This window comes from Psammomys obesus, unplaced genomic scaffold, assembly GCF_907164565.1.
Source record: "Psammomys obesus unplaced genomic scaffold, mPsaObe1.curated_primary_1811, whole genome shotgun sequence".
NCBI classification, from domain to species: Eukaryota; Metazoa; Chordata; class Mammalia; order Rodentia; family Muridae; genus Psammomys; species Psammomys obesus.
In genome coordinates, this window is record NW_026596117.1 from 10,350,386 (window position 1) to 10,373,500 (window position 23,115).

General features: G+C 41.0%; 1 protein-coding gene across 1 annotated transcript in view; it reads right to left on the bottom strand.

Annotated features, from left to right (window-relative positions):
- The window catches only part of Cep135 (centrosomal protein 135), a 55,733-nt gene extending 38,161 nt beyond the window's left edge, over positions 1 to 17,572 (bottom strand). The window contains exons 1-7 of the mRNA XM_055629340.1: positions 17,430 to 17,572; positions 15,560 to 15,750; positions 14,747 to 14,914; positions 13,566 to 13,707; positions 8,788 to 8,872; positions 5,931 to 6,059; positions 3,988 to 4,203 (exon numbers count right to left, since the gene is read on the bottom strand). Coding sequence (XP_055485315.1) covers positions 3,988 to 4,203; positions 5,931 to 6,059; positions 8,788 to 8,872; positions 13,566 to 13,707; positions 14,747 to 14,914; positions 15,560 to 15,750; positions 17,430 to 17,542 — 1,044 coding nt within the window. The 5' untranslated portion in view covers positions 17,543 to 17,572. The remainder of the gene's footprint in view (positions 1 to 3,987; positions 4,204 to 5,930; positions 6,060 to 8,787; positions 8,873 to 13,565; positions 13,708 to 14,746; positions 14,915 to 15,559; positions 15,751 to 17,429) is intronic.
- Between the last annotated feature and the right edge of the window lie 5,543 nt (positions 17,573 to 23,115).

Consider the following 23,115-nt stretch of genomic DNA (forward strand, 5'->3'; position numbering starts at 1 on the left):
CAATGAAGAGAGAGTAAGGTAGAGATGAAACACCTGTTTAAATACTGTGGCATCCTGAACGCTTGTGAGAGCTCATTTGTAAAGTGAGAAACCACTCCAACTCTCCCTTCTTGGGCCTCAGCTTTGGGAAATGATGGTAGTCATTTCCTAACCATCCTCTTCCCTGCTCTCGACTTGTTTTTACCTACCTGGATCTCTCACACTACAACTCAGAGCACAGAGTACTATGGAAATACTGTGATCCAAAAGTAACCTTTTGTTGCAACAAGTTGACATCTGCAGGCCTTGTCAACAGGCCATGAGGAGTCGTCACGTTCAATGCATAGTATGCAAAAGCACAGAAGATACAAAATGGAGTAGAGAAAGAGAGAAAAGAGATAGAGGAGTATTGTTGTACACTCAAACCAAAAAAGCAGAATCAAATCTATATGAATTGTATACCTACCCCTGTTCTGAAGATCAAACCCAGGGCCTCATACATGTGAAGGTTACATCCTATTCCATGTCTTTTTCCATGACTCTTTGGCTGTGCAGAGTTTCTTGAGAGTCCATATACACTTGGGGACTATTTTCTACTTCTGCAAAAGCTGGCATTGCATTCTCATAGGACTTGAGCTGAATTCATAGACTATGTGGTTTCACAACATGAGTCTTGTAATTCACACACATAGGATGCCTTTTCGTTTACACATCCTTTACTTTTCATCCGTACCTTTTCATTAGTTTTACTTTTTTCATCAGTGTTTTATTATAGCTAAAGTTTTAACCATAGTGGTTAAGTTCATTCTTTTTGAGGTAGTTGCAAATTGGATTAATTTATGTTTGATTTTTCTTATTCTTAGTATAATGAATTTGTGTGTGTGTGTTTTAACATGCAATTGTGTTAACTTGTTTATTTCATCGTGTGAAAATCTTTAGATTTTCTACAATTTAGATCATGTCACATATGAATAAAGAATTTTTACTCTTTCTTTGAAAAGTGTATGCCCTTTACTTTATCCTATTTTATTTTTGTCTAATTGCTGAGGACTTTAGTACTACATTTTAGTTTAATTATATGATGATATGGTTTTCCAGTGTATCCCAAGCTACCTAGAACATACAGTCTTCCTGCTTCAGCCTCCCTACAAATATTTAGATTCCCAGGCATGTACCATTTCTTCTGGATCAGTATTATATGCTAAACAGAAATAACAAAAGTATCCTAGACCTGTTCCTGATTCTGCAGTAAAATTTTGCTGATTCAATACTGAGTACGTTTGCTGTGGGCTTTTTATTAATTTCTGTATTATATTGATATAGTTTCCTCCTGTTTCACTAACTACAAAGTTAACACTGCCTAACACAAATGCAGAAAAATGGTCTTCACACTGGGTTCCATCTACTCTTGGCAGGAAGGGTTCCCAAGTGTGATAGCTAGCTAGGGTACAAGCAGCTTTGCTTTGCTCTGTGGTGCTGGAGACAGAGCCCAGGTGCATGGACACACTAAGCAAGTGTCCTGTCTATGAGCATGCCCTTCTCTGCACACAGCTTTTAAAGAGTGGCATCCAGTGACTCAGCTGACACACAGTGCTCCTTAAAGATCATCTTTAAGGTCGTCTTAATGATGCTCTAGGCATGTATGCGTGCTCTACTCTTACTCTCCCTTCACAGCTGCCTTTAGCAATCTGCTTCAAAGAATTCTCATCCACGTTATAAAAGCACTCTATTTCAAGATTAAAAAAAAAAAGAAGAAGAAAACTTTTGAAACATCAGATACAAAGATTATTTACAGCTAGGCTGGGACTGGCTGAAGGCTTCTTTTTCTCCTACTGCATTTCTTTGAGATGTATTTCACATACAAATTTACTTATCAGCATTGTGAGATATCTGTCAATTTGACCTAGTGCTTACTAACAACGGTAATGATAATACCATGTGGAGGAATAGTATAACACTCTGAAGCTTACAGTAAAAGAATTAACAAAAGAAATTCAATTCATTCATGTTTTTTTTCAACTTATAAATTACTATTTACTATATACACACTGTGACATCATTGGTTGCAAACATACACTAACAAAAAAGCACTCATTTCCCAACCATATTTTCTACACAAAACCAGGAGATGTAGAAATAACAGCTAAAATGTGGAAAAAGAAAATATCAATAATTATTCACAAATGTATATAAAGGGTTCTAAAATCAAAGGTAGAAAATCATAACAAGTATTCACATGAGAGAAACTATTCAGATAGTCTGAAGGGGAGGAGTTGGAGTCTTTAACTTGAGGAAATTTTTATCAGAACATGTCTAATCAGTCTCAAAAATATTATTACTGAATAGAGTCAAAATAGTAGCTTAAAAAATTAACCCAGGGACCATCAAACAGATAGCACTATTAACCATTTAAATTTTCTGAAAAACTGGTAAGAAAACTTGTCTGTAGCTTTACAAAGCAATGATTCAAACATGGTTGTGTGAAGTACAAAGAGGCAAACTCCTTGGGTGACAATTAAAAAAAAATGTAATAAAAATTTTAAATATCATTATTTCTCTTTTGCATGGCTGGTTTTCTTTCTTTTTTTTATTTTATTTTTTTCTTATCAGTTACATTTTATTAACTCTGTTTCCCAACTGTATCCCGTTCCCTCATTCCCTCCCAATCCCATCCTCCCTCCCTCATCTCTACCCTGCCCCTTTCCAAGTCCACTGATGGGGGAGCCTCCTTCCCATTCATCCGATCCTGTTTTATCAGGTATCTTCAGGACTGGCTGCAAAGTCCTCCTCTGTGGCCTAACAGGACTGCTCTTCCCTTGGGGGGTGGGGAGGTCAAAGAGCCAGCCATTGAGTTCCTGTTAGAAATAGTCCTTGTTCCCCTTACTATGGGAAACCAATTGGTTACTGAGCTACCACGGGCTATATTAGAGCAGAGGTTCTAGGTTATATCCATACATGGTCCTTGGTTGAATGTCAGTCTCAGAAAAGTCCCTGTGCCCAGATATATTTGGTCCTTGTGGAGCTCCTATCCTTTCCCCATCATACTAACTCCCCTCATTCATGTTTTTATTCCAGGCCAGTGTGATAGACTGATCATAAAAAGGCATCAAGTATAAAATGCTAAAATGGGGTACAATTTTGTGAGACTCTCAAGGAGAAAAGGTCATTTGGACTCACTGACTGCATTTTAAATAACAGTAAGACTTGCCTGAAGAGATTAATATTGTAAACAGAAAGTTTCACCCTATGACTTTTTTTAGCAGAAAGATGAAGAATGGTAGCTACCAACTACAAAATCTGCAAAGAAAGCATTCTTACAATATGTTTAGGGGCTGGGAAGATAGCTCAGAGGATAAAATGCAAACTGCACAGGCTTAATGACTAAACTTCAGATCCTGAGAACCCCTACGAAAGCTGGGCAGGCATGGTGACCATCCCAGCAGAAGAGAGTCAGAGAGTCCTAGGGCAAGCTTGTGAGCTAGACAAGCTGCAACAGTGAGCTCTGAGTTCAGGAACAGAACCAGTCCCAGAGGAGTGAACAGTGATTGTGGCAAACACCCAACATCAGCTTCAGGCCTTCACACACACGCTCAGATAGGCACGACCACCAATGCGTATATGCATGCCTACACATGTGAACATAATACACACACCCATGCATGCACATGATATAAACACATACACACATGCAAAATCATCTTTCAGCGATTCTTACGCTAAACCTGACAAGAGGACAAACTTCAGAGATAAAAGGACAGGGATGGAAATGACAGAGAACGTCAGGACAGAGTTTAGACATTTAGTCTATGACCAGGTGTGCCCAGGAAAACTAAACCAGTTAGAACAAAGGCAATCTTTTAGAAGGTGGAAACAACACTTAAAACTCTGCATTGTTAAGGGCAGAAATATGCTCCCACTGAGCAAACTGCAAAGCTGGGCATGGCTTTCCAGAGCCCACCCCACTGTGCTCAGGCCTAGTGAGGTCCCACAGCACAGACTCCAAGTCACCTTTGCCTCGCCGAGCTCCTTGTCTGCCGTCTCCAGCACGTGCTCTTTATGCCTTTCCAGCTGCTGGGCTAACTGGTCGATTTCGGTTAACTCCTGGCAAAGCTTTTCATTTTTGTTACTTAGGCTTACAACTTCAGTTGTCACTGTTTCCTTGGTTTCCAGGAGCTCTTGAATACGCTTCTCCAGTTCTCTATTAGCTTGCTGAAGGAAGTTAACCTAAATCCAATATACAGTCATAGTGATGAAGTATATAAACTAGAAAATTATCCAAAATTCTGAACATTCAAACTAAAAGTTCTAAACACTGTATTTTAAAGGGTCTTGGAGTTAAATCCAGCTATTTTTGCTTGTCAGTCCTAAATACTATTTTTTTGTTTTTTTGCCAAAACTGACACTGTGTACTTTAATAAAAATATATGCCTAGTGGCATTGATTTTCACACACAGAAATAAAGGATGAGAAATTTGTGTGAGCTTGTTGCCAACAGAGTTCGAAAAATATGACAGGACTGCCCCAGCGACAGTAGCTTGTACTGCCCAGTAGAGTAGCTATGCACATCTAGATGTAGCTGCCGAGCACGTGAACTATGGTGAGTCTAAAATGAGATGTGCTGTAAATGTAAAACATGTAAGGTTTCAAACTCTTGGGGTTCTGTTTGTTTTTGTTTTTTAGGGAAGTAAAAATCTTATATGTTGAAATGAAGTTTTGGATATACTGAAATAAATACATTATAATTAATTCCATTGGTCAAGAGTCACGTTTCCTTTGAATGCTTCCTCTGCTAGTTTTGAACTAACTCTACCTGGCTATGTACAGACATATGTGTAAATGGTAGTTGCGTATGTACTACATACTAGCATATCTAAACTTCTAAGTTCATGTGTCACAACTTTTAGAGCTCTTCTGCTTTTTTTATCCTCAGATCAAAGCACGGTACAAGCAGACACAGGCACATGCTTTACTTATGTTACTATTTTTGGCAGTGACAAAGACTGGACTTGTGATTTTCATGTTACACAAGGCTTTTACTCTCTACAGCCTCACCAAAGTAATATATTACATATCAATACCTGCTATGTAGTATGGACATAGAGTATAAACGGGTAATATTGTGAATCATATAGCATACATTATAGACAGTACATACAATCTATAGCATAGACTATAAATAAGCATATAAACCATCTTTTACACTATAAAATAGTCATTACAGTTTTTAAAATAGAAAGCCATCAATAACTCCCCAATACACAAAAATAAGCTTTGTCAGTGTATTTTAAAATATTCCTTATATGACTATATATATATATAGTCTTTATATAGAGAGAGAGAGAGAGAAAAAGAGAGAGACAGAGAAAGAGATTTATAGACTTTGCTATTGTTTTGTTCTTTTGAAATAGGGTCTTATGTAACCCATGGTAGTCTAGAGTTTACTGTGGGGCTGAGCTGGCCATAAACTGAGCTTCTGGCCTCTCTCCTTTCCAAGCGCACAATTGCGTGGTGTGTCCCCACGCTTTATTCCTTCACCAGTTTTTAAGAGCAAACTGCCTCCAGCACGTGGTCTTCTTCAAGTCTGTAACATTACATCTCTATTACCTGGTGCCTCATTAAGCACCGGATTTCTCAAAAGCTACCCCTATTTCTACATATTCTGGCTCTAACAGAAACTCCCCAGAGCCAGGTATGGCAGCACACACCTTTACCCAAGCACTGGAGAGGCAGAGGCAGTCAGATCTCTGTGAGTTCAAGGCCAGACTGTTCTTCAGAGAGGGTTTCAGGCCCACAAATGCTATATAGTGAGTCCCTTTCTCAAAAACAAAACAAAACTAATCCCTTATAAATAATACTTCAGTGAACAAGTCTGCCAGTTTAAAAAACCCAGACATTATTAAAAAAAACTCAGATTTTTATATACTTAAAGAAACAACCCTATGGGCCATTACCTGAATATTTAGGTGAGCAACAAGCTTTTCATTGGTTTTATTTCTAGTCTCCAAAGACAGGACATCAGGGGAACGGCCACCATCCAAAGCAAGTGACAGTCGTTCTATTTCTTGTTCTCTTAGCTCAATCTGAGGACATAAAGTTATGCTTCCAGTTGATAAAATCTGCTTGTGCAGCAAATTCTTAACTCTGCACATTTAGTTAAACACACTCTTTCCTCGTGTCCCAACAATGCACACAGCAGCTACCATTCATGAGCAAAACACAGAGCACACCAATTTTAACAGTACCAACATAGTGCTCATTAGTATTTTATGGAATTGATTCTAACTGAATTTTTAGTTTGTTTCTCTCTTCTAAAATTAGGCAATTGTTTATATGAAGAGAAATGTCTTGGCATATTATATACATGTTCAAGTACTGGAATAATACTGACACATTTCAATGCCTGGCAGAATGAATGAGTGAGCAAATGAATGGAAAAGACTAAAAACTGACTTAATATCTAACTCAGTGTTAAAAGGGATACAAAAAATAAGATAAATTTAATGAATTATTATTCACATATAGTCAAAAGAGCAGTATTAACCATATATTGACACCAATTCACATGCAAGAATTTGAAAAATGCACACACACACACACACACACACACTTTTTATTTTCTTTTCCCCAAAAACAGAAAAAGAAAAAACAAAACAAAAACAAAGATTCAATTCAATAAATACTGAACACACACTGATCTGTGTAAGGATAAATAAAACAATGGACTATGACTTTCAGGAACCGAGAACCAAACAGGAAAAACTAGCACCCATCCCAATAGTCACTAGTTAACAGAGGCTTCAACAGAAGAGTGAAGGAAATGGTATATGGCTGCACCAGTAGTTAAAGGGATAAAGTCACCCACTCTGCATACTATGTCTGAGCCTATAAATTCACCCAAGGCCTTGCTAAAAACAGAATGTTCATAAAAGACCACAGCAATGCTGAATCAGGAAAAAGGGTGCTCCAGGAAGTGACTATCAGGGGAAATATCCACGACAGCAGAAATGGCTTGGCATGACTAGACTGTAATGTGCAAGGAAGCGAGTGTGAAGAATTGAGCATTGAGCCAGAACAATCCCCTATCCATTAAGTCTTAGGAGACTCTGAATACAAATATTGCTATATAAAGCTAAGAACAGAAAGCTGAAACAAGGAGATACCCCAAGAAAGTGGTGATAGAGTGTCAGGAAAAGAAGTTGGGAATAGCAAACTATGGAGTACTGTTCTTGCTTTCAGTTTGGGCTTTGCTAGTAAGTGCCTATCACTGAACTGACCCCTAACTCACAAGCTGGAATAAATTCTGAGAAAAACAAACTCAAGCAAAAAATAAAAAATAAAAAAAAAATATATATATATATATAAAAATGGCAGAGAGGATCAACTAAGATGGATGGTCAGTTAATCAGAATGGCTAAGCAATGTCCTCCAAAGACTACAACCATCTCAGAGAGATGGCAAAGTGCAAAGTTTTGGCAATTTCTGTTTATAAAGTACTTGGGAGAAATGTGGTTATAAACTGAAAAATAACAATGACATTTAATTTGTGCAATTTTTTTTTGTCTTTTTCTGCTATGCTGAGAATTAAACCCAGCACGTTAGATAGGCAAGCTCCTTAATTCTCAGTTCCATCTCACTGTACTTTCAGTGCAGTGGTCCGCAACCTTACTTTAACACAGTTCCTCACATTGTGCTGACCCCAACCATAAAATTATTTTGCTGCTATTTCACAACTGTAATTTTGCTACTGTTATGAATCATAAATATCTGATATGCAGGATATCTGATCCATAACTCCAAAGGGGTCATAACCTACAGGTGGGGAACCTCTGCTTTTGGTATCTTTTAGTATTCTGGTTTTTTTGGCTTGACAATATTGAAATTTCCTTTAACTCCTTTTTAATCCAAATATTTTTCAAAGTACTTTATAAGAGCTATACTAACATAAAAGGTACATATAGAGTTATATGTACAGAACATGCAAAAAAAATGTAGCCATGAATATGAAAAACATGTTACCTAGTTTAAACTTCTTTGAGCACAGTAGGAAACAAAGTGTGCTGTTCAGCCAAGACAGCACGCAAAGAGCAGGAACACAGGCCTGCTGTGTCATGATCTAACTCTGCATCTGCTGAGCCCCTGCTTCTTAGACAGCTGTGTCATGCTGTACCATGCTTCCAGAGGAACCACACTGAAGACAGCAACCCACAAGAGGAACTTCCAAAAGTTTGTATCAAAGGAAAAAAGAAATGAATAAAATAATAATACAATTATTTTCATTTTTGTTTTTAAAAATATTTATTTATAAATATTATGTGTGTGCCTCATAAGGAGGTCAGAGGACAACTTTTGGGTCAGTTTTCTCTCTCCACCATGTAGGTCCTGGAGACTGAACTAAGGTCGTCAGGCCTGGTCCTAAGCATCTCTACTCACTGAGCCATCTTGTTGGTCCTCCCAACACATATAATTATAAAAGTATGTTGTCATACTTCAATAAAATTATTCTTGAGATGAACATAGTAACCCACTTGTAATTTTAATTTGGGGCAATTTGATTTGGGGAGATTGATGCTTCAAATAAAAGAGACACTAAAACTAAAATTACTGCTCACCTCAATGAATAATAAGGGAATAAGGCAGATACTCTAGAGCGACTCGACCTCTTAACTCGACTAACAAGCTTTCTGGAAAAGAAAAAGGCTGCATACACTTAAAATGAGGAATCTGTAATATCATGTGTAAGACAGTTCTATGCTTGATCAGAGCATACACAGCTCACCCAGACACACAACTGAGAAAAGAAAACCCTACCTGCTTGCTGTAATCTCTCACTCCGTTTTCCATCACTACTAACTTCTCTTGAAGCTGGTGGACTTCCTCCTGAAGTTCCTGAATCCTGAAACATGCATAACTGGTGTCAGCATGTGACATAGAGGCTTTGGTTAAGGGAGACAAAAACAACACAATGGAACATGAAAGTAATTTTGTTGTGTAAAAATCCCACTTCTGGCTGCTGGGGGAGGACTGCAGTGCTGTGCAAAAGGGTCCGAGGGCTTCAGCATAAATGCAGCACACCACCTCAAAGAGCTAACTTTATAGGAGCAGATATCAAAACTGAGGCAAGTAATTTGAAACTCACATACATCATGCAATAAAACAATTCCTGTGGATGGCTTCTGGCAGGATGGCCATTTTTACTATGTTAATCCTACGGATCCACGAGCATAGGAAATCTTCCCATCTTCTAAAATCTTCTTCATTTTCTTTCTTCAAAGACTTGAAGTTCTTGTCATGCAGGCTGATCACTTGCTTGGTTAGTGTTACACCAAGATATTTTATATTATTTGTTGCTATTTCTTAGTCCTTTTGTTGCTTGTACAAAAAAGGGCCACTGGCTTTTTGGAGTTGATTTTGTATCCAGACACTTTGCTGAAGATGTTATCAGCCCTAGGAGTTCTCTGGTAGAATCTTGTGGGGGTGGGGGTGACTTACTATACTATCATACCATCTGTGAAGAGCAACACTTTCACTTCTTCTCTTCCAATTTGTATCCCCTTGATCTCCTAATGGCCATTCTGCCAAAAGCCATCTATAGATTCAATGCAATTCCCATCAGAATTCCAACATAATTTTTTACAAACCTGGAAAGAGCAATCATTAATTTCATATGGAAAAATAAAAGACCTAGGATAGCCAAAACAATTCTGTACAATAAAAGAACTTCTGGAGGCATAAACACCCCTGATTTCAAGCTATACTACAGAGCAACAGTAATAAAAACTGTATTGTATTGGCATAGAAACAGAGGTTGATCAGTAGAACCGAATTGAAGACCCAGAAATAAACCCATGCTCCTATGGGCATTTTATTTTCAACAAAGAAGCCAAAAAACATACAAGGAAAAAAGAAAGCATCTTTAACAAATGGTGCTGGTCTACCTGGATGTCTGGATGTACAAAAATGAAAAGACTTGTTTTTCTTACCCTGCACAAAACTCAAGTCCAAGTGGATCAAAGATCTTGACATAAAACCAGAGACTCTAAATCTATTAGAAGACAAAGTGGGGAAGTCTGGAACTCATTGGCACAGGAGACAACTTCCCGAACAAAACACCAACAAGATAGGCTCTGAGATCAATAATTAATAAATGGGATCTCATGAAACTCAGAAGCTTCTATTAAGTCAAAGGACATAGTCAATAGAACAAAACGGCAGCCTACAGATTGTGAAAAAGATCTTCACCAACTGTATATCAGACAGAAGGTTAATATCCAAAATATACAAAGAACTTAAGATATTAAACATCAACAAATCAAATAATCCAACTAAAAAATGGGGCACAGAGCTAAACCAAGACTTCACAACAGAGGAATCTCAAATGGCTGAGAAGCACTTAAAGAAATGCTCAACGTCCTTAGCCATCAGGGAAATGCAAATCAAAACGACCCTAAGATTTCACCTTACACCCATCAGAATGGCTAAGATCAAAAACTCAAGTGACAACACATGCTGGGAAGGATGTAGAGAAAGGGGAACTCTCCTCCATTGCTGGTAGGAGTACAAACTTGTACAACATCTCCAGAAATCAACCTGGTGCTTTCTCAGAAAATCAGGAATAGTTCTACCTCAAGACTCTGCTATACCTCTCCTGGGCATCTACCCAAAAGAGGCTCCACCATACAACAAGGACATTTGCTCAACTATGCTCATAGTGGCTTTATTCATAACAGCCAGAATCTGGAAATAACCTAGATGTCCCTCACCTGATGAATGGATACAGAAATTTACACAATGGAATACTACTTACCTATTAAAAAAACATGAAGTTTGCAGGCAAATGGTGGGAACTAGAAAAGATCATCCTGAGTGAGGAAACCCAGACCCAGGAAGATGCGCATGGTATGTGCTCACTTACAAGTGGATTTTAGACCTATGCTACAGGATAACCAGGCTACACTTCACAGACCCAAAGAAGCTAAGTAACAAGGGGGGCCCAAGGGAGGGTGCTGGAAGGCCACTCAGAAGGGAAACAGAATAGACAGCAAAAGTGAATGAAGAGAGAGAAATGGGCAGGAGATGGAATGGGGAGGGCAACAGGAGTGGGGATCAGATGTGGGGAGAACGGAAGTGGGAGGTGAGAGGGCTGGGAACAAAAGGGAACCTGAGGGGGAACATCTCTCTGTCAAGCTGGAGGCCTGCGACGGGTAGGCTCCTGGAAGGATATGGGTGTGACTCTAGCTGAGACTCCTAACAGGGGGGGACATGAAGACTGAAGTGACCACCTCCTAGCCAGGAGGACTAGTGGAAGGAGGAGAACAACAATCCACCGACAAAACCTTTGATTCAAAAATTACCCTGCCTATAAGAAGTGCTGGGATAAAGAGGGAATAAAGATTGAGGGAATGTCCAACCAATAATTGGCCCAACCTGAGAGACAGTAGAGACCCACCCAGCCCTTGACACTATTAATGATGCTCTGCTATTCTTGCAGACAGGAGCCTAACTTGACTGTCATCTGGGAGGCTCCAGCCAGCAGCAGACTGAGACAGATGCTGGGACTTGTGGTCAAGCATGCGGCAGAGCTGTGGAGTGTTGGGGGAAAGACGGAAGGACCTGGAGGGGACAGGGACCTTACAAGAAGTCCAATAGAAACAACTAACCCAGTCCAAAGGGGGCTCACAGAGACTGAGACATCAACTAAGGAGCATGCATGGTCTGGACCTAGGACCCTGAACATATATGACCAATGGGTAGCTTGGTCTTCATATGGGGCCCCTGGCGAGTGGAGGGGCAATGTTTCTAACATGGACTCTATTGCCTGCTTTTGGATCACTTCCCTTTGGCAGCACTGCCTTGTCTGGCCTCAGGAGATGAGGATATGCTCAGGCCTAATGTGACTTGATGTGCTGGGGAGGGTTGATATGGAGAGAGGGGGCTCCCCTTTTCTGGGGGTAAAGGGAGAAGGGAGCGAGGAAGGAGGGGAAGGGGAACTGAGATGAGAGGAAGGGAGGGGGCACCCTTGGGATGTAAAGTAAATAAACTGAAATAATAAAAGAGAGAGATTTAAAACAAACAAACAATCATATCCCTCTTCTGTTTGGTTCTTAGAACAACTCTGAGGTCCAGCTACCAATTTTTAGGTTCAGGAAGCCGCAGATCTAGTTCATAGTTCACATCACTACATGAAATAAGGGTGTCTTCTGACCCTAACCAACCCTGTGTTGCCTAATAAACTGCTTTACTCTACTGGAAAGAAGAAAACTGAGCAAACTGCAATTTTCTAAGTGACCCCAGCAATGCCTACTTTTCCTAGAATGTGTAAGTTCTAACAGAATCAAGACTTTAACCAAATCATCAGAACTCTACATGGATTCTATTGTCTTGGTATGGCATAACCCAATTTTGACTGGAAAAGCCTGAAGCAGGTCTGCTTTGAAGAGACATTTTCCATGAGCTGCAATAAATAGGTTGCAGAGAGCTCATCCCAACCAGCTCTTACTGAAGCTGTAAGTGTCTGCTAATCTATGCTAAGAATAAGAGCATGCGTTCAGGCACTCTAAGAGTAATGCAGAAGATGCAAAATGTGGTACACACCAAAGCAAACAGACAAAAGAGACCAATGGCATTTCTACAGCATAAACTAGTGTTTAAATAATACCACCAGGGACCTGATCATAATTTTAACAGATGAGCAAACCTCAAAAGGTCAAGGTAGCCATATAAATACAGGCACATATTATTAGGGGAGAATAAATGACTCAAGTGATCTGAGGCAGATCTCAACCAACACTCCTTTAGATATTATGACTGGCTGACAATCTCCTCTGTATTCTACATGAACACAAAGTCATTACCTGCACAGTTCTTCCGAGCACCCACAGTTTTGATGCCTCACCCAGTATAACTGTAATGTCACTGGAGCCATCTCTCTTCCCTTAGTGCCATCTGGACTGCAAGCATCTCCAAGAAGCAGCATCCCCTTACTCTGACAGTCTCAGAGCACTTGCTCAGGGCTTTGCCCTGGAAGCCTAATGAATGCCTAATTAAATGGAATCTATATCTGACTCTGCTTTATATTTAAGGAAATATAAATACAGGGCTAAAGAATTCATGAGATAAGAATTTCAGATCAAGTTAGGAATCTATTCATGTCCAGCTGGCATTTTGCTATATCGGAAGCAGTAGAGATTCCAGTAAAAGGTAACCTACTTAAAGATGAAACTAAATGTCAAAGTGACTCTATTAAAATAGGTTCTTAACAGCACTACTATTTCACAGCAAGTATGGGCAGAGACCTCAGATATATGACTTACTTGAAATCAAAGTTTTTAGACAAGTAAAAAAAAAAAAAAAACAACTTCTGTATTGTTCTGAAAATACCTATTGAGTGTTGGTGCAAAGTTCTGTGCTAGACATGCGGACACGACAATTAACAAGCCCAAACCTTCCCATTGAAACCTTACAATGCACATCAATAAAGCCAACAAAGATAATGATGACTTAGGTGTTGAGGATTAAACTGAAGTCCTTGGGCATGCTCAGCATCCCTCTAGCACACCTAGGCTCAGCAAAGAAAGTATATAACACACCTGTTGTCAGCGACCTGCAGGAGGTCTGCAATGTATGGGTCTTCTGGCTGTGGAACTGGGTATGAACTGACTTCAGAGGGCGGGGCTGGTTCATCGATTTGCATCCGCTGGCGCCTAAATGCAATGTGTCTTTTCTTGCCACCTAAGAAAGCAAAAAGAGATGTGTGGCTTCTAAGCCAAGAGGAAACAACACCTTCCTAAATACTCAACAGCACAGGCTAACCTTCCATTATAAAGTGGGCTCATCTGTGAATATCCACCCTGACTTGTGATTCAACGATGCAGTTCTGAGACGTTTAATAAGACAAGGCTATAAAAGAAGCTTTCTATGCTTATAGGCTTGGCATATGCACACAAGTTTAAACTATCCCTCAGCTAGATTAGATTTTGGCAGGATTAAAACCTGAGTGCGCCTTGCAGTGGTCAAAAATTTGGGCTAAAATATCACTATTAGACCACTGTCAGATGAGGTGCAGTGACAGTAAGAACTAAAATACACATGCTTATTAAGCAATGTCAAGAGAACAGATCACTGGGGCTGGAGACTGCTCAAACGGACTTGCCATTCAAGCGTGAGGACCTGTACTCAGTCCTCAGCAACCACGCATTGGTGCTGTGCCTGTAATCCCAGCACTAGAGGGGAGGAGACAGAAAGATCCCTAGGGCTTGCTGGACAGTCTACCTAGCCTAATAGGCAAGCTCAAGATTCAGTGAGAAGCCTTGTCTCGAAACAATCTTGTAGAAAGTAATCGAGGAAGAAGTTAGAAACTGACTTCTCCATATGCACACTCACACGTTCCTGCACAAACATACAAAGGGCAGATACACACACGAAGAGCAAATAATTGAAACTCAAAGGAGCACAACTAGAATGCAATAGGATGCCGCCTGTAATTCATTCATACTGTAATCTGAACTAGTAGTGAACACCTCCATAATTATCTTTGTAGGTAGCAGGAACATTTTAAATGGATAGATTGACCTTGGAGTGGTATAAAACTCATAGCTTGTTTACTTTCTCAGCCACTGGCAAGATCAGAACTGCACTTTCTAAATTAATAGAGTCTGACAAAAAATAAGTATAGCCCACATTAGTGTATTCACATTAGTGTATAGCCCCATATTAGTGTATTCACGACCGCTCTAGCCAACTTGGTTTGAGAAGGAAACTGAAGAGTTACCAGGAGTCTGCACTACAGCATGCAAATTCTTTTCTTGAAGCTGTTGGATTTTTTCGTTCTTTGCTCTGCTCTCTTTCTCCAGGAGTCTGAGCTTATGAACATACTGGTTATTCAGAAATTTCAGATCAGCTGTCTCACGTGAACATTTCTTCAACTCAGTTTTCAACTCTTGAAGTGAGAAAGATGAAAACACAATTCTAAGCATCAAGACATCCACACCAATTTAAGAGGCACCACCTAAGCTTTACACATGGTCTGTATGAAGCCAAATACACTTCTTACCACTAACAAATCTGAATAGAAATCACTAAGCACAAAAAGGAACTTTATTTTAATTATTGTATATGCCCAATGGGTACCATAGCTTTAATCCAGTAAGTCAGGTGTAAGCTAAAGAATTACTGAATATAAAATTTATAGTAAGATGACCAAATAATTATCTTTGAAATCTATTTCCTGGCTCGAACACTACTTAATAAGTGATGCAGAGCTTTCACTTAGTCATTACTTTTCTTTTCAGTAAGAGAAACAATAGTTGTTTGAAGAAAACACCTCTGTTCTGCTATTTAATATTTTCTATACTAATTTCAAACCAAAAAGCATAATCTATGATAGTAAAGACTATCATAACTATGGAATGCACCTTTCCCTTTTAAGCATTCTTCTACACACCTTACTGTATTTAAAGTGCTGTTAGTAGGACTATCATTTTTCTTATCAAGGATTTTAAAATGGGACTTTAGCCTTTTCCAGTTATAAAACAAGGAGGGCAAGGATCCTACACTTAAAAAAAATCATCAAAGTCTCATCTACCTTTCATGTGCTGGTCTGAGTATTCTCTCAGCTTCATTAACTCCAGATACAATTCATTATTCTCCTTACAGAGTCTTGCATTTTCAAGTTTATAAGGCTCCAAAGCAAAATCAAAATTGGCACTTTCCTTTTCCGCCTTTTCTGAGGACAACCTGGACTGCCGCAGGCTCTCTGTTGTATGAACTAAGTCACTAGAGTTAAAAGACAGAAAACAGAGACGCAAGAAAACATTCTATTAGTCTTTTAGTAAATTAAAACACATTTCTAAAAAGGCTTAAGTATAATGTTAGTATTAAGTAATATCAAATTTATAAGAAGAATGAAGAGTACGGTTCTTTGAAGGTATCAAAAGGTACTGAAAAGTTTTTCAAAACAAGCCTAACTATAAATTATAAAATACAAACATATCAAATTGTTTGGTTGGTTTTTTTTCCTCACTTCTGAAAGTACTTTCATTGATAATTTTATCTTCAGTTTAAAAATCCCATTGTTCAGAAACATCTAATTAGGGCACTCAACAAAATGGGTTACCATGCAAATCCCTATTTAATCTCTTTTCTTGGTCATCATTTAGGTCTGTGGAGCCTGTGAAACTGGCTTTTCATTGAGTAAATAAGTATTGATTGTCTGCTATCTGCTACCTCCAGAAAGACAGCAAGCCAGAAGCACTCTCTCAGGCCTCTAAACACAGATCGACACAACTAAACTAAAACACAACTCACTTACTAAATGTTTAGCGAGGAAACACACACACACGCACTTATTAATGAAGAACTTGTATTTACAGACAATCATTAAAAAGACATCGTAGTACATGATAAACCAAACATTTCCGTCCTTATTAAAAGAGCAATTGACAGCAGCTAAAAGTGTCTTAGGAAGTTGTCAGTGAAAGGAGGCCAGAGCCAAGATGAGGATGATGCACAATGATTGTAAAATGCAACAATGTGACTGTGCTACTGAGCACAGAAGTGAGAAGGTAAGGCCCAGGGCTCCACAGGCAGAGGGAGCAGTGCACAAGACAGCAAGGGCAAGAGCGCACGGAGTCCTGTGATTCAACACGTGCAAGATGAAGCCTCAGGAAATAAAGAGAACAGGTCTTGAGAGGTTTGGGGGCTCATATCAACGACCACAAGTTATCTTGATCCATTCTCTGCTTTCTACCAGCATCACCTGTAGTCCTACTAAGAACCTTCCTAAACACTGCTCTCTACCAGCATCACTTGTGGTCCTAGTAATCAACCTTCCTAAACACTCTCTACCAACTTCATTTGTAATCCTACTAATCTAAACGCCCTACTCCAATCCCAAACCTCCTCACTATAGGTCTACTGGAGAAGGAGGGGAAATCAAAAGGAGCCTTTCAGTTAAGGTGACATGTGACTGTAACACAACAAACTAAAGAGCCTTTCTAGACTACCAGAAATTAAAGACCAGCTTGGCAGACATAGCATGTAAGGAGAAAGTTGTATGGGAGTATAGCTCAATGGCAGAGTGCCTGCCCAGGATCCTCAGGGCATGTTTAGTCCTCACCACAAACGACAAGCTGGAAAAGAAAGGGGAAAGCACCTCTGATCTCTACCAGAAACCTCAGAGTGTAATTCCATTCCAGGGAGCTCTCAGAAATGGTGACTGGGAACGGCCCAGTGGGCATGGCCATCCCTAGTATCCTGCAGCTGGAAGGCCCTGTGTTGAGGACCAGGCTTAGGACTAAGCAGGCAAGCTTCAGCTGACTCAAGAACTTCTCCCAAGTCCACAAAGTCCACTCGCTGCTTTCCGGAAGCAGGAAAGTCAGCCACATCCTCGGTAAGTGCATTAAGGGTTCAGGATTCAGGCTTATACACACTGATAACTCTAGTTTTATGTTTACCTGAAAAGTTTTTCTACCAAAGGCAGACTGTCAACCGTCAGAGTCTGGCGGTACCCCAGCTGGTCTAGCCTTTTCCTAATGTTACTATACTTTCTTTCTGAAGCTGTCGTCATCTTGTCTTCCAAAACCAGTTTTATTCACTCTCCAAAATTAAAGCCCTGAAAGAGAAGATTGAAACATAGCTGTTAAAAGTTTCACCGTAAGAAAAATTCCTTTAATATGAAAGAATTATTTTGCTTCTTTTCAGGTAGTCATTATCCTGTAATATTGACATTGATTTAAATCTAATACACATGATCTCTATATTGTTACATTAAAACATGTATTTCTTCATAAACCTGAATGTGAAAGTTAAAATAATGAAGACGCTAGAAGAAAACAGACTTCGCAGAAGCAGGCAGGGGATCCTTGAAGAAAGCTCCACTTTCCTACAGAATTGTGGAGAGCAGTGAGACATCTTGTTCTGGCTAGGCAAGTGCCCTCTACTGGGCAGCGCACACAATCCACAGGGAATCCCTTAGTAGCAGTAAACATTACATGATAAGCAGGACCTCATGAAAGTGGAAAACATCAACTCATCAAAACACTCCATTGTAGGAAATGAAAGGCACAGCTGGGATGTGGCTTAATGGCAGTTCTCGCCTAGGATTGTGAAGCCCTGAGTTTGATCTCTGCCAACACCAAGAAAGAGGAAAGGCAAGGGTAGGGGGGATGAAAGCCAAATAGTGCCCCAAAATATTCACAAGATCTCGGAAAATATTCACATACAGAGCAGAAAATAAACTCTTGGAACTTAATAATAAAACAATCCAATAAGGAAATTGAGCCTAGCCCTGGTATCCAGCATGCCCTAAAATCCAGCATTTAGGAGACAGACACAGAGATACTGTCCTAAATTTGAAACCAGCCTGGTGTATATAGTAAATTCAGCCAGGGATATATAGCGAGACCTGCTCTAAAATTATCCCTCCAAATTGTGTTAAAACTAAATTTTAGTTGTACAAAAACTTGAAAAGGCACTTTGCAAAAGATATCTCAAGAGAAATATATGAAAAGGTGCTTAACATCAGTCACCAGGAAAAATACAACTTACAACCACAATGCAGTGCAACTCTGCCCACACAGAATAACTAAAAGAAATTGCCAATACCCAGTGTCAGCAAAGGCTCCCAGCAAATGAAATCCACACATTGCTGAGAGAGGAGAAAACTACCTTGGAACAAGTCCAGCAGCTTCTTACAAAGCTAAACACACTCCTAGCCAGTAAAACTCTAATTCTGTTGCTGCTATTTACAAAAGAAAAGGGACACAAATGTCTACTAGGAGACTACAAAAGTGTCTACAGCAGGAAAAGGGGTGAACAAGCTATCAGACCCTATCCTAGGTAGCATGACTCTGCTTACGGGAGGCAAGAAGCTGTCAAGACATATTGACAACACAGATGTCTCTCAAAACACTATTCAGGCAAAAGAAGCAGACACATACACTATGTGACCACTCTCCTGAAAAGCTCAGAAATAGGTAAAAATTAAACCCTGGGGCTAGAAACAGTTTCACAGGGAGCTGGAGAGTGACTGGAAAGGGTAAAAGCTTTCTTTCCAGAGTGAATAAAGTCTGGGTTAAGTTACCAGGCACACACACATTTATGGAAATTGTTCAAATGAGCACTCAAGCCCTGTGCATTTCACAACATAAATTCCACTCCCAGTTTTGTTCTTTTTATTATTTTGAGACAAAGTCTCCCTACAAAGTCCTGACTCACTTTATAGACCAGGTGGCCTCCATTTTTTCTCTGCCTCTACATTTTTTTCTCTGTCTGGAGTGCTAGGACTACAGACGTGTACCACCATGCCCACCTTAACTTCATTTTTTGTTTTTAAGTAGCGCACACATGTAAGCACTTCTGTACACACTTTTATACTTGTCTGTTTTGTTGTTTACAGTGTCGGGGATCAAATGCAGAGCCTCTGACCTGCTAGGCAAGCACTCTGCTTTTGGGCCACATCTCCAGCTACTATGCTCGTCTTTTTAAACATCTTAAGACCATTTCCCCTATCAGTCTGCCCTAAAAATGAGTCAGTCATGCAAAGGCCATCTCTTCAGAAATGTGCTCCTTTCTAACCTTTGCCAAATAAATGTAGCCACAGAACTCATATTTCTAAGTCAAATAAAAATTATGTTCTTCTCCACTAGGAAAACATAAGTGCACATGAGTGAGTGAGAATAAATTATGCAAAACCGGATGCTCCGAACAGCGGGTATGGGATAAAGGACCAATATGACACTGTCCCTATTGAAGCATGAAGGAAGGCTGTCCCAAGAAAATAAGTCCCCAAACCGCGCGGCTCCTTTTTAGTGCCTCTTTCTGATTATTCCCATTTACAAATACAAGCCTCTTGGTTTGAGAGACTTGACTTCCCCGAGGGCTTTCTAGTTCCTTCCACAAAGGGAATTTGGCTCATGGCAGGGCGTTTCAGAGAAACTCTTGAGACCAGTCACAAGAAAAACACCCGGCAAGAATAGACTAATGGGACAAACTTAAAAGAAACAAGTCCCCTCTCTGACAGCTAGCCAACTCCGGGTACCCCGAAACCATCTCCCTCCATCCTTCACGACGGGCGCAGAGTGAGCATACGAATCAGAACATCACGAGCAGTGAAGTCCTCCCAGGAAAAAGACAGAAAAATCTGCACGTGTTAGATCTGCCCTATATCCCGGATGACAACTTTTAAACCAAAAACAACCTACACGGGTGGGTTCGGCGTTTAGAACTAGCTGTCTACTAAACCCCGGGGTGCGGGTGGGCCGGGGCGCCCCGGCAGACCTTCCCCGCCTCGGCCTGGAAGGTGGAGCCACAGTTCCCCCAGACATGGACATTTTAGTGTCGCACGGAGGACGGTGGGCCGGTCCCCGCGCCGCCCTCCCTCCACTTCCTCCCGGCAGCGCCCGGGCCTGGCCCGGCGGCTCCCGCGGCCTCCCCCGCGGCCTCCCCCGGCGCGCCTCACCGCCGCTCCCCGTCCGGGTGCGCATCGCCCTCGGGGCCCGCCGTCCTCACTGGCTGCTCCCGCTGCCGCCAAGGGCTCCGGCGCTGGCTCGGTTTGAAAATGGCGCGGAGAGAGGCTCGCGGCCCGCAGGGAGGAGGAAGCGCCGCGGTTGCCTCGGTAACGGGAGCGGCCCACAGTGGGCGCGCGCGCCGGCCGGCCGGTGATGGCGGCGCTCGGCCTCGGTGCCCGGAAACGTAACGGACCGGCCGGCGCGGGGCCCCGGCGCCCCCTGGCGGAAAGCCCGAAGCTTTGCGGGGCTCAGCACCTGTCAGCCGCTGGCGGGAACCCTCTGCCGTGGGTAACCAACCCCCTGGACGTCGCTGTCCTTGCACCTTCTACCTGACAGTTGCCGGCCTTACCCAGGCTGTATTCTCAAGCGTCTACCGCCCTATTTGCAAACGTTAAGTTGGAGGAAATTGCTCACGGATGGAAAGACCAGGGCCTATCGCGCCCCTAATTCTAGATGGTTAAGAACTGGGGTTTTGTTGGTGGTGGTTTTTCTTCTCCCCCCCCCCCCCCCGCCCCGGCCCCCGCTTACCTTCCTTACCAAGCCAGCCTTCCTCTGAAAAAGTACTTTTTTTTGTAGCATAGCGTGTAAATGTGTGGCGGGATGTGGATTACTTTGTACTTTCCAGTCTCCGTTTCTCGTGCTTCATCAGTTTTTTTACACGGAATTTTCAGAAGCGAATGAATTGAATTCTATAGACATTTTTATACCATCTTGCACATATATAAGCATATTTTTTTATTTTTGTAAAGACTTTTTTTTTTTCTGAAAAGAAGTAGCCTTAAATATCAGGAATTGGCTGTACAATAGCCGTCCAGCGAATATGAATCAATGGCCTCCCTTACCCCAAACACATACCAATTACAAAATAGAGCAACAAAACTCAATGAAGAAACGCAAAAGGGTAAATAAGATTAAAAGCAATTAGGTTGTGTTCCAAGCGCCATTGATAATCCAGGGTCAGGGTTCACTGCTGACCTCCAAGGTCTGATGTCAGGGATCCTGGCACACAAAAGGACTGACCGGAAAATGCTGCTGCTTTCCACCGAGGAGTCCTGGATCTTTAAGCACAGCATGTGGCTGTGGGGGCAGGAAGAAAAGAAATATCCTCACGACAGAAAATGAGCCCGCTCTCTGGGCTTTGCAGATTTCTAATATCACCACAAACAGGAGTCCTGAAGTACTTTAATGAGATTTATTTGCTTAGGGTGAAGTGGGGTCATGATTGCAGGGAGCAAGAAAGCCAGAGGTAAAGGTAAAGGAATTACTTTCACTGAAGACTGGTGCTGTCATTTAGATCTGATGTTGAAAGCTGTGGTGGTTTAAATGAGAATGGCCTCCACAGGCTCATGTGTTTGACTAACATGGTCCTAAGTTGGTAGAACTGTTTGGGAAGGATTAGGAGGTATTGCCCTGTTGGAAGAGGTGTGACACTGGGGTTGGGCTTTGAGGTTTCAGATGCTCAAGCCAGACCTGGTGTCACTCTCTCTTCCTGCTGCCTGTGGATTCATATGTAGAACGATCACCTCCCTCTCCAGCACCATGTCTATCTTCAAGCCACTACAGTTCTTGCCATGCTGATAATGGACTAAACCTCTGAACCTGTAAGCCAACCCCAGTTAAAATTTTCTTTATAAGAGTTGTGGTGGTCATGGTGCCTCTTCACAGCAATAAAACACTAAGACATAGTGAGAAAATGTCAATACTGCCAGCTACTTCAAGTCCTTTTATTTGAGCAGCAGAGACTCAATTGTCCTGTTGCCAAAGCTGTATACTTTGGCTGGCAACATGATTATTACTGTCAGACAAGGAACATGGTCATGGTAGTTCCAGTCCATCGAGGGCCTAGTAACAGGATTTGTAGTCACTTGGCAACAAAAAGACGTCTACACTGTGTAAATGAATAGGTGTTAGAAGAAGCTACTCTCTAGCAGGAGACACGGGGAAATTGTTGTCAGGAAATGAACACCTTTAAAGAACACAGGGCCTGAGCATCTCCGTGACACAGTGATTTTGTCTTATATCTACAAAGTCATGGGCTATTTTCATTTCAGTTGCTGGTGAGAAGAATCAGTCTTTCATCATCTTTTGGATGGAGAAGGAACAGAGGTGAGTGTGGAGCTTCTGGGGGAATGAAAAATCCAATAAGCATTACTGAATTAAAAAAAAAAAAAAAAAAAAAAAAAAACAACCTCGTACATGTCAAACATTTCATGCCAAATGACAAAGAACAAGCTGGAAAAATATTTACAACTAATACCATAGACCTAAACATACTTTGTTTCTGAAAATTGGTAATAAACGGACTGACAGAATATATTAGAAACAATTTTAATATAGGCAAAAGTATGAAAATACAATTTGCTAAGCGTCTATTATATCAAGAGACAACTGAAAATGATGGACATGCACATCTGTCACTTTTCATCACAGTGACAGATACTAGTGAGGAACAACCTCAGGGAGGAAAGATTGATTGTTAACTTGAAGTTTCAGAAGTCTCAGACTGTGCTGGCAAGGGGGCACATGTGGAGAAGAGGGTGCTCACTTACGGCAGCCAAAAAGCTCACAGAAACAAAAGGAGCAATACAGCTCTGTCTTGGAAGGTTTCCATCTCATCTCAGTGATAGCACCA